The sequence below is a fragment of the Prinia subflava genome, chromosome 6 (genome assembly GCF_021018805.1).
Source record: "Prinia subflava isolate CZ2003 ecotype Zambia chromosome 6, Cam_Psub_1.2, whole genome shotgun sequence".
NCBI lineage: Eukaryota > Metazoa > Chordata > Aves > Passeriformes > Cisticolidae > Prinia > Prinia subflava.
Window position 1 is genome coordinate 8,218,103 of NC_086252.1, and position 12,729 is coordinate 8,230,831.

General features: G+C 41.8%; 1 protein-coding gene across 4 annotated transcripts in view; it reads right to left on the bottom strand.

The window, feature by feature from the left end:
• Window positions 1-12,729, bottom strand: part of SPAG16 (sperm associated antigen 16) — a 362,296-nt gene that overhangs the window by 141,607 nt on the left and 207,960 nt on the right. For all 4 annotated transcript variants that reach the window (XM_063400108.1, XM_063400107.1, XM_063400106.1 and 1 more), the window contains one exon: window positions 7,380-7,506. In XM_063400108.1, coding sequence (XP_063256178.1) covers window positions 7,380-7,506 — 127 coding nt within the window. The remainder of the gene's footprint in view (window positions 1-7,379; window positions 7,507-12,729) is intronic.

The window sequence follows — 12,729 nt, forward strand, 5'->3', positions numbered from 1 at the left end:
TACTTTGATTCAGTTTTTACCAAACTGAAAACCTCATCATTGAAAATGAATTCTTCACATTATTGTTAGAGGAAAGGAAATTAATTTGAAAGATCTGGAGTTTGTTTGGGTTTTAGTAGATCTTTCTGAGAATGTGTAGCCACAGTCAGCGTGGTGTTTAACTTCAGACTCACAGATTTATCCAGTTCTGTTACAACCTGAGCTGAACAGGAATTCCCTCCCCACTGCCTCAGCAGGAGGAGGGTTTGGTTTGGAGCAGATGTGCTGAAGCAGAATCCAACTGCAGCCAGCGCAGCAATCGCTATCCAGCAGTGCCAGGAGGCCTTTTTGAAATTTTTCTGGAAAACACCTTCGTGCTCTCCTCCCTGCCACCTCTCACACCTGTAAAAATCCATGGACTGACCTGACTGGCATCTAAACCCTTACTTCTTACACCTATAAAATAATAATAAAATAAATGCCTGCTTTAGTACAAAGCATTGTGTCTGACATTAAACAATAATATAATAGTTCCAGTGAAATTTTGTGCTCTTTGGCTGATGTTTCTGGCTTCTGCCCTGAGCAGAAACATGCTACAGTTTTCTAATTCTTACCGCACTTCACACCCCAGAGGTCTGGTCTGGAAGAGACGTGTTAATATAATATCAACTAAGTAAATTTAGCCATTACTTTAAATTAATTTCGGTATTGTGTGGTCAGTGGTCACCTGGTAGACACATTATTACACACATGCACACACCAAATTGCTTTTTTGCTAATGACTCATTTGTTTTATTCCTACCTGTTTCAAAAAAGCGATTAAATTGAAAATGACCTTTTGAAGATTGTACTTGTGGACCAATCTTTTCATTTTTAATTACTTACTTTGGTTTAATTGTTACATTAGGAACTATTAAGAAAGCAGCCAGCTTCATAATCAATAATTTAATTAGAGTTTTAGGTCGGAGAAGTCAATGCAAATGTTATTCTACAGCCAGGCCTTTCCCAAAGCCTTTGAAAGAGCTTTACTCCCATTTTGTTTCCAAGTGACATTGGTGACACAGAAATCAAACTCCTTCTTCCTGCAATATCTCCTGCCCACGCATCATGGATGGACACAGGGAACGGGAAGAGGTTCAGATTCGGGTCAGTCCTGCACCTGCCCATGCAGGAGCACAGCCTGACCCCCTCCCTCCATCCCCTCATTTTCATTTCACTCTGTGCTCCCCCAGCCCCCGTGCCAGGAGCCACACGGGGGTTACTGGAACCCGTGGCCAGACTTCCAATAGTTCAATTTATCTGTGTATAGATCTCTTAGTGTTACTAATTCAAAGACAAGCAGCAAGTGAAAACAGATGAAATCTGCCTCCATGGGTGGGGAGTTAATGCCTCTCTTTCTTCCACTGCCTCTCTCTGGCTACCCGTGCAAGTTTGTAAAAACTAAAATAAAATATAAAATAAAAAATTAAAATAAAATAAACCGATAAAAATAATAAATAAATAAATAAAAGAATAAAAAATAAATAAAATAAATAAAATAAAACAAAAAACCCCAACAAAACAAACAAAACCCCAAAACCAAAATAAACCCCAAAATAAACCCCCAAAAACCAAAAAAAACCCACAAAAAACCCCCACCAAAAAAAAACCCCCAAAAACCCCAAAAATAAAATAAAAAAATGAAACAAAATTTAAAAAATAATTTAAAATAAACAATATATAATAAAAATATAATTAAGAAATAATAAAACAATTAAAAATTTAAAATAATTAATAAAATAAAATAATACAATAATTAATAAAATAAAATATTAAACCAATAGTATAAAGGACCAGTGACAGAGTCAGAATGCAAACCTGACACCCTGTTGGTCAGGGTGTGGGGAGCAGTCTGAAATAAATCCTCCCACAGTGACAGATGTGGCTCTGTTGAAGTAGAGATGATCCTCAGGAAAGGGAAGGACAGAGTTCCAGTGTGAGGGTGATCCTGGGGACAGCAGCCACGCACAGTTTGAAGGGCAGTGGTTTTCCTGCCTCTCAGGAAGAAATAAAATCACAGCAGAACGAGAACTTTGGATATTTTCTTGCTTGCATCTCTGTCAGCTGATCCAAATTGCATTTATACATTCATTATTTGAAATATTTTATTGCAATCTGCCTTTTTCACGGAAGTTGTTTTGATATAAAGTCAGAATGTTGCATTTTTAAGAACTACATTGACCAAATCAAGGGGGTTTTTTTCCTAATTGTTTTTCTTTATTAGAAAGCAATCTTGACTTTTTTTGCTCACCCCTACGTCTGCTTTTTTAAAAAATGGCACTAAGTCTCTAGGAAAGTATCCCAAACAGATTTAATATAAACGTTTTCGAATTTTCCCTGTGTCTTTTGTGATACTGCTTCTGGGAGAAAGCATAATCTGTATTCATAACTATTTGTTCTTGATTTTCATATTTCACTGTGACTCAAATTCCTTTTCATGTTAAGACAGGGAGTTTTAAACCATGAACCCATTGTTTACAAACGCACAGAATTAGGAACACAGAATTTGTTACACTTCATGCCAGGAACTGGACTTATCCCTGCTCATCCCTTATTTACAGCAACATAATTCAATTGCACCGGGAGATTTGGAGTTTGCATGGAAGAACTCTTCGTCTCCAACACTGACAACTTCAATCTTTGACCTACTTTTGAAGAGGATTGATTTGGACTTTAAACTGCCTGTCAAAGGTTTTTTAAATGACCCATCCTGTCTATCCACTCAGCTCATGAATTCACTCCTCAGGAGTTCAAAAGGGTTCAAATAAAACTGACAAATCCAATACTCCGAGGAGATTCTGACTGATAATTTTGTGCCTAAGGTGTTTACTTGGGGATAAATCAACTGGAATAGGCTAAAAATTATAAAGACAACCAGACTGCTTTGCAAAATCACTTCCTTTTGGCTGCTTAGTGCTTCTCTCATACACCTGATCCTTAAATTGTCACTTTTCCTGAATTTGCCTCATGAATGACCATTCCAAAGGGACACAGGCAAAAAAAAACCCCAACCCCAGACAGACAGACTCAAAAAAGATCTGGGTATTCCCACCTGCTTGAAGTCTATTGAAAAAAGGTTCTGACAAAATCCAGATTGAAAAGCAAAACATCTACAAGCTAGTTTATATTGCACTGGAAGAAACAAAACTACAACAGGATATGTAAGGGAATGACTAATTTAGAAATCACCAAATAGTGATAAAATAAACACTGGAAAATAAGTGGCCTAAAAGGTAATTTCATTAGAAGAAAATAAATTTTGAAGGGTATCTAAGGAAATTGTAAGTTTGGAACAATTTCTCTGAATTTTACCAAAAGTTAACCAACTTTGATCTGCAACAGGAACCACAGCAAGGCTGTCCCAGGCCAAAGACATCCCAGGGTGGGAGAGGATGGGCTGTATTGTGAGGGAAAAAAATTACAAGGCTGCAGCCTAGATCAGCATCCTTGTAATTATTCTACATCCATATGAAACACACAGGCAGCCAAGCGCTCGTCATTAAAATGCTGCAGCACAGCTGGAAACCTCAGCCAACAGCTCAGACACTGCCCTGTGCGTGGATTTATTTATTCTCTGCTAGGACACAGAGTGAAAAGCCCTTGGAAATGGCCACTGTCCTCAAAAGACCCCTGTGCCTTCAGCCAGGGCCCTTTCACGAGGGAAAAAATGCAGATGGGCACCCCCAGACTGTTGGGGTTCACTCTGCTGTTTCTTAGGATGGATCATTTTGGGCTTTGAAAAGCCAAGGGAGAGCAGAGCAGGCAGAACCTCGATCTAAGGCTCCCCAGAGCTCTGTGCTGGGCTGGATGGGTGTTGCTGCTTCTCCTGCCAAGGTGGGACATCCCTTTGGGTTTCCCTGCTGTTCCCACACCCCTGACTGTGTGGGGAATTGAGGGGGATTGTGCCTGAGAACCTCTTTTATCCAAAGCCATGTCTCAAGACAGAACCGTGCCCTGCAGAAGCCCCCAGCAGCCTCTTCCCTCTTTCCTGGCTCTTCCTCATTCCTTCCTAATGAATTCCTGTGGGTGTGGAGCAGCCCCAGAGCCCCAGCCTGCCCTGCTGGATGATCAGGAACCATTCCCAGGGGCTGGGAGATCCAGTGTCCCCAAATCCACGCACAGATATCCCTGCAGGAGCCCAAAAGGAGGCTCTGCCTGCGTTCCCACTGCTCTCCCTCGCTCTGGGAAGCTGCAGAGTCTCTGAGGAGGAAAATAGCCAGAGCCAGGTTTTTACTGGGAACTTCTTGCTGCTGTTCAGGCAGGATTTTGGGCAATTTCATTCTGTTTTTCTCCTTTTTCCTATGAGATTGGTGCCTGCATTATTCATCAAGGACCACGTTACCTTGGAGCCTCAAACTTTTAATTCTGCTGTTCAGCCCACAAATTACTGACAAGGACACAATTTGATGTGCAGAGCCAGAATTGGCATCTGGTCACTGTTCTGCTGCCCTACCCCTGCTCGAGTCATCCTTGAGCCAACCAGGAAAAAGTTGACATCCTTGATGCCTTCCTCCCTGAATGAAGGTATTAGTTTGACAGAGGGATGGGAATGGAATGCTTTTATTTGTGTTATGCAGAAATCCTCTGCAAATGGTAAGCAGAAAATCAGGTCTCACCTTAAATTACTGAGCTGCACTGCATAAAGACACATATCCCAGATAATTAAAATATTAAACTTGAGCATCAGCAGCAAAATGGAATTATATACGAATTATCAAACAGTCTCTCAAATGCTTGTATTTCACACAATCAAATAGAAACAGGGCATTGCATGACTGTGACTTTTCACAGAGCTCTTTGTTCACAAGAACAGTGTCACTGATGTGAATGGGCCTGTCCTGCTAAGGACACACAGAATTCCTCCCAAATCCTTGCTGGACACATTACTACTGAAAGCTGCCTTTTAAATGACAGTCTCTCCACAACGTTTTCAAAAATGAAATATCCAGTTATAGAACCTGACATTTCAAAAATCAGAAAGCAGACGAGATAGTTACTAAATCAATAAGTTTCAAACACGTAGAGTGAAAAATGTGAGAATTTTTTTCTTCCCTTCTATTTAATTATTTAAGTGTATAAGTATTTGGTATCTCATCTGTCTGAAAAAAGAGCAGAGGCTCAAGCTTGGCTCAGATGGTGTTGAGAGAAATGTAATGCCTCAAGAAATGGCTCGAGAGGAGATGCAGAGGAGGGGCAGGTCCCTCCTTGTGGGAGGAATTAACCCAGGCAGGGGAACTTGAACTCAGGGGTCACGGGCTCCTTTGCACCTCTCACACTCATCACTGGACACACTTTGCAATTCAGGAGTGGAGATGCTTCCCCTGATGTGTCTGCTGAAAAGCCAGAGCACGCTTGTCTTTCTATGAAACTGGCACAAGGAGGAATAAATTCCACAGTTTATCTCGGCACCAGAGCCATCAGCTTCACTGGCAGGAACTTCCCACCAGAGATCTGCAGCCTGGTCTCCACATCTGATCTACTGCGTGGTTCCTGCCCCAATCCAACACCAAATCCATAATTCTCCCTCAGTGTTTGGTGAGAGCCACAAGGACAATTCATCTCTCTCTGTTCTCACCTTCCCATAGGCAACACATCCCTTAGGTTTAAAATTAGAGGTAATGTGATGAAGGTTTTTTTTAAACCACTGATCTTACTTTCTGCTATCCAGAAAAAATAAAAAAAAAGAGGAAAAAGCAACACCCTGCGTGTCCAAAGTCTGCAGGCTGCATTAGAGTTCCAGCTTAAATGACAAAAATTTATGTTCCATCTTGCCCCAAATCCAAGCTCATCGTCCATTCAACTTACACTGCTCTGACTTACAGTTCTCTGTATCCATTCTCTTTAATAATAACGAGCTGACTGCACTTAATGATTGAAGAGCAAGATGTGATTAGCAATAGGAATCTGATTTATGAGAAAACAAACTCGTTTGTTTTCTCAGTTTCATTGAAAGTATCTTAAGTGTACTCCTTAATGCTAATCCAGCTCAGTGGTGAGAAGATACCCTATTCCAAATTAATGGGACAAAATAATTCCTCTCCTTTCTGGAGGGAATATCGAATATCAAGCAGCATTTAGAGGGAGGTGGCATCTTCACAGGGGTTTCACCACCTCAAGTGAGGTTCCACTGTGGGCATTTATCCAAGCCTGCAAGATTTCTAGATGTGGGAAAAATTTAACAGCATAAACACACAACAAAATGCCATCTATAATGTTCTCTTTTCACAAAAGGTCTGTCCTATCTTAGCAAAATTACCCAAAGCTGAAAAAAACAGTATTCGTGAGCAAATATAGAGGCTTTTTCCTTATGTTTGTCAAAGGAAAACTCCTTGATGACTTTGTTAATTTGCTATGAGCAGGAGATTACTGAGATATTTGCAAGATAAAGTTCCTTGCAGGAGTTATTGAAAACGAAACAAAGCAGAAATCTATTTTTCCATTAGGCATTTCACTTTTGTTTGTATTTCAATAATTTTTTTTCCTCTTTTTGAATTATTCATATTTGGGTATCAAATATTCCTACACACCAATGCATTTAGGAATAATGAGTCTTGACTAGTTTCATTTTAACTCATTGTGCTTTCTGACCAGGAATACTATTATTATTACTAAATGACCTTCTCTTCAGTCTGTTTCTGTGATCCATAAATAGAAACTGCCTAAATGAGCATCTCAAGTATTCCACTGTCATTTCCATGGCAGTCTTTCCCAGCCTGTGTTTGTCTAGCTCTGCTGACAACACCATTTAATCCACAGCAAGAGCTCTGCCTGCTTCTCCTCAAATCCCTTCTCCATTCCAGGCTGGGATCCTGCACCTTTACACTGCCTGAGGAATGCAGAGTGCCTGTAACGCCAACTGAAGGAATAATCTGAGAACCTCAGAAGTTGCTCCATACCACAGAAACAGCAATAATTATTAGATTTTCTGATGAAAGAGGAAAAAAATTCCTCTTGGCTTGTCGTTGTGTTCTGCTTGAAGAGGATTTGCATATTGGGTTTGCAAAGCAGCAGGGACAAATACACTCTCCAGTGTACTCAATCCATTTTTTACCTATTCCAAAGAAAAAAGATAGAGAAGAACAAAGGAAGGGATGCAGAGCTTCTGTCACGACCTGCAGTGATGAAAATAATGCGTGTTCCATGAGGAATCAGCAGAGTTCTGCAGGAGGGGAGGCAGATCCCTTCTCAAGGCAGTGTGATACGGTGACATTTTTGGTCAGAAGATAACAAGTGGGTTAGTGAATATTTTCCTGGCTCATCACCTATACTTTCTATTTTGATTTCACACTGGGTTTCATTTTTCTCATGTCACTGTGTGCCACTTTCCAAATTGAGGAGAGGCCCAGGCAAGGCCTGCTTACCGTTCTGACGTCCCAGAGAGACAAGGTCCTGTCAGCAGAGCTGGTGAGGACGGTGCTGGAGAAGGGCAGGAACTCGACGCTGTTGACGGAGTCCTCATGGCCACGCAGGGTGTGTCTGCACCTCTCACTGCAACACCAGAGAACAGCAATGCAGCACCCTCCCCTCGGGGTGACAACAGACAGCTTCAGGGGAATGAAGAACACATTTCATGCATCTCCCCAGCTACTGTCTGGAAAAATGATCACTGACAGCGATTCCTCACCCAAGCACTGTTACAAAACCCAAGCCACCGGTGTTTGCTTCCCAGGAATGCAAGCTGGAGCAGGAAGGTGTAAAGAAAAGAGAAGTGGGGTTTAAAAGATTGAATCCTAAGGAGGAACCATGAAAGCACCACTCTGTCTTCCCGCTTTGGTGCAGACCTTGTTGATACTGAACTGAAAGTGAACGAGGAATAAAAGGTAGGGTAGAGACAGCACCATTTCCTTTTTATAGATGTCAAATTCCTTTTTTTCAAAGGGAAAAAAGGAGAGATATGAGAGATCTATTGGACTGTGCCCACGTGCACCCTGAAGAAAGCCAGTGAGTGCTGGCAACCTGGTTTTCCTCTCGAGGTCCTCACAAAGGCTTAGAGAAAGCAAGTGATGCCTGGGAGCTCTTTCCTGAGGTAAAGTCTTGTCCTTGTGGACACCTAAACCCCTTTTCCCTGAAGGAAAGGTCTCTGGCTATGGATGAACACATCAGTGGCCACTGTAAGCTCCAAGTTCTCAAAGCAGAGGTGAGGGAACAGAGGTGCACCCCAAGAGTCGAGGTGCTCATCATGAACTGAAGTTCAGATGGAATTACCAGTGAAGTGGTTCTGAAAGCTCTTTCAAGGCTGCAGACACCCAGCCTCTGCACCTTCCTCTAGCTGAGCAGCTCAGGAGTAACCCCCTGGAGCTTTTGGGCTGGCTTTGTCACCTCTTTGCTTTGTTTCCTTTGAGTGAGTCAACTTCTGAGACAACACTGCTGGTCCTTCTCCGCTGAGGGGATGGACCCGACACAGACAGAACTCCAGCTTTTCCCTTTGTAGGAAACTGGACACAACCACCATGACACCGCTGTGGAGGCTCAGTTCTCTCACCAAACAGCCTGACCTTGGCTCTACAGCTGTAATCTCATGAAAGCTTTTTGACTTTTGCTTTGGCTTCTGTGTACACACAGAGCAGAACATTCCTTAAACTGGAGCCGAGGAGAAGAGAAGGAAGAGCCCAAGGACGCCCCATCCAGACAAAACAGACAAATCTGGGATTACTTAAACTCAGCCAACTGGCAAAGGCTTAACTCCTTCAGGAGCATGTCAAGAGGGGGGATGATTGAAATAATCCAGGATCCATCACTCATTATTAAACAAGGACATCACCCCATGATCTCTCTCGATATACAGAAAATTTAAACGTGCAGGATTTGTATTGTTACATCCTGTGAAAACACACAGGTAGGGGAGCACATTGTAGAAAAAACTAATCAATGTAAACTCAGTAGCAGTTCTATCCTCTTTGTTCAGCTGAGTCAAAAATAGTATGAAAAAAATAAAAGCCAACAACTCCCCATAAATTACTGCAGCTTTCAGCGAGAGCTCCGAATTTTATTCCCTGCTCATGTGCTTCTGACAGTAGAAACACACCTCCCCAGAGCTGGCTGCTGAATACATCACCGGGGCTTGCAAATTACATTACTGGGTGGCTCTTAACAGAGAAACTTTTTACAATATTTATGAAGGAAGCTGTCGGCAGGGGGGAATTAAAGATGTGATTTTTCTTCCTTTTTCCCCCCCGCCTGTGTGTCCCCAGAAGATCTCAGAGCTCTGTAGCAGCAGCACAGGAGATCGGTGTCTGCAGTGAGAGGAAAGGTTGGGATGGGCTCCCCTGAGCTCTGGTCTAACACAGGGACCCCTCAGATCTGTTTTAGTGCTTTTCCACCTGCCAGACTGCAATGATATCCTGTGCTGAACACCCAGCCTGTCCACACAAAGGCAGAGCAGAAGGGAGATGAGTAGCTTCTGAGGAGAAATATTATCCAGCAAATAGATTTCAAAGAAATATTAGATTCCACTGGTATCATTTTACAGAATCTATGTTTTTCTATTATAGATAATACATTACACCAGCCAGTGTTATCTGTTATATGGCCTGCATGTGTTATTTTGTCACAGGGCCTCATTTTAAACCAGACATAAAGTGTTTGGCTGTTAGAACTCGGTGCACGAGGTATCTGATATTCACCATCTCTTGATATACGACAGTAAAATAACATCAATAAAATAATTCTTTTGTCTCATAGTCTCATGGCAATGTTTTACACCACAAATATGGCTTTTCCATCTCAGATCTTACACTTTTATTTGTGCCCAGGTAGGCCATTTTTTAAAGGTACCCAGTCATTTCCAGCTTGTGTGTTCCAATGTAAAGGCTTGGAGCTCCTGAACGGATTCTGGCAAGGAAAATCCTGCTGCATTTGTTTTTGTGGGCACTTTGCATTTTTGAAAACACACACAGCTTTCCATCCCACAGTGTGAGAGTGGTTCCACTGGAAGAAAAGGGATACTTCCCTGTAATAACAGCGTGTGTCTCTGCCCTCTTCAAAGGCTGGGGAAGAACAATCTCTTCAACCTGCTTGACTGGGCTTGGGGTGAAAGCACACAGGAAAAGGAAGGGAGGCAAAGGAAAAAAGGATATTTTGTTCATCAGGCACTGATGCAGGATCTGGAGCATCCCAGGCAGCCAGGCTGCAAGAACAGGCTTGTGAGAGATTAATTAGGTGCCAGAGCAGGAAGGCCCATTCAGAATCCCTCAGCAAGGTGAAAATGGACTGAAGTGGTGGACCATGACAGCAGCAGAAGGGAAGGAAATGATTTGCACTTTTCCATCAGGAACACAAACACCCAGCCCTGATGCAGCCTCTCTCCTTCCCACTTCCCTGTCACTGCACACTGATGAGCTCTGCCTCTCGAGATCTCATTTACCACTCTGATAACTGACTCCTTGAACATTTCTGAGGACCTTTCCCCAGCGCTACACAAAACAAATTCATCCTTCCTTCCAGCTGAGACATAATTTTGGCGAGATTGTCTTCTACCAGCTATCTTCTAGTTGGAAAGGGCAACAATTTATCTAAATGTTCTTTTTACACAAAAAAAAGAAGTTGATGTGAAGGGTAGAGCATCACTCTGTTTTTTCATGGAAGCTCATGTTTCTATCCAATGGTACAAGTTTATCTACATTAGAATAAATCTGTAGCTGCATCCACTGAGTATTTTCCTCATTGTGAACACAGAGCCTTTTGGATATAAGCCTCACAGCCTCTGAATATTCTTGTTCAGAAGACAGAGGGGATCATGTATGAACAGCACTGGCACAAATCTTGATGTCTCAAGAGGTTCTCAATAAATGATGGCATGAGAAAAATGATGCTCAGCAGCTCAGTGTTTTTTGCAGGTTGCATGCTAAACCTCACCCAGACACCACTCCAACCTCCATCCTTTCCTGGGTTAGTACAGGACTAATTATCCCCAATATTTCCTTGTTCTCTGCAGTCAGTTCCTCTCCCTTAAATCCAGCTGAGGTAATGATGCCCATCAATAAATCAGCCTTCATCCCACCTCATCAGGTTTGGATGTTTCCTAAGAGTTTCAAACACACATGGACAGATACTAATCCAGAAGCACACCCATGCCAGGAGTGTTGGCTTCAATTAGCCACACCAATATTGACATCATCTTCTTAACAGATTGGGAAAATTTCATTTTTAGAGACTTCTCTTCTGAAAATCACATTCCAAATCAAATTCCAAGTAAAACTGCATTAAAGACAGAAGACATGAAAGATTTCCACTTCCATAAGACTTTGGACACACAGCAAGCCACAGCCACGAGGATGACAACACGTGGCCAATTCTTCTGCTACTCAAGTGTTCTAAAAAAACACCCCACACACGCATGCTGGGAATCCCATGGAATCAGGATTTTTTTGCCCTCTTTCTTGGCTTTTTTTGTTTTTTTAAGCATGGGGTTCCTGTGTTCAGCTCTAGCTGGAGAAACTGGAGGAGTGGAGGGTGATGCCATTGCAGTGAGTACTTAGGTAGTCATCATTACTTATTTTATTTCTGTGTTATATTGAATCTCAGTTCAAGCATGGTAATTAGAACTACCTATACAGCCAATCGAAATTAATGAGATTTGGAGCTTGTTCTTTGGAGTCAGTGCCTCTCCCACTCACTTTTTCCTACGTCTTCAGAGGAATTCATTAAATCATGAATTCCCAAACAGGAACTCCCAAGCTGTACTATCTTTCCCCAAAGCCACTCTCTCAAATCATCCCGTGGAGCAAACACTAAGCTAAATTCTCTCGTGTCTATTGAGAAACATTCTTCTGTGTCAGCTGCAATCACAATTTTCAGGGCGAATTTCACCAGAAAGTCACCTGCTCTGAAAGTGAGCTCAGCATTTCTGAGGAACATTTGTAAAGACACACCACAACCAGCCTCCAGTGCTCCTACTGGGCTGTAATTGCAACAGTTAAAAGGAGAATATTTTTAACAAAACCTAATCCTATCACTTTCTCATCATATGGCTCTATCTCCAAAATGTGTTTAAATTTGGCATAGAACTTCCTCGGCCAAGATCAATGGCCAAGGATAGCAAATGGGCTGGCTTAAGACATTAAAATGCCAGCTTGGTTTATGCTGTTATAAATGCATCCTATCATGTCTTTACATTTTATGACCTCTATTTTATTTCTAGGTAGCTTCACACATGACACATCCAATTATTCATGTCAAGACTGTATAACTACCAGTATTTCAGTAAAAAGTGCCTGCCATCATTTATGACAGCGATTTCTTCTTTTTTTTTGACCCATTATTTCACTAAATGTAACACATTTTCTGAGACATTGACATGTGAAGACACTCTGGAAAGTACCTTTGTCTCTGAAAAGATACATGACAGTACGGTGCTGTCAATACGAAACACTTTGTTCAATTATTACTTATGCTCCATAAAATGGAGCTCTCTTCCAATTGTGAACACTCATTTGTGCCCTCTCTCAAAGCAGTGTTTGACACTTGGAAAATGCAATGCTAAAGGAGATGTTACTGCAGCTTCTGTGACAATACAAACATTTCTCCTCCAGGATTTAGAAACATTTAGAAAGAAAATACAAATGCAATCCTTCTCTGTGTAATCTATTTTCATATTTAGCACTTGTGGAATGTTTTAATCTCTGTGATCCAAGAGCTGTGCAAAACAAGGAGAAATCCCCTGATTTAAGCAAAGCTCTGAGTCGGGGTTTCCCTGGCAGGGATCATTTTGCA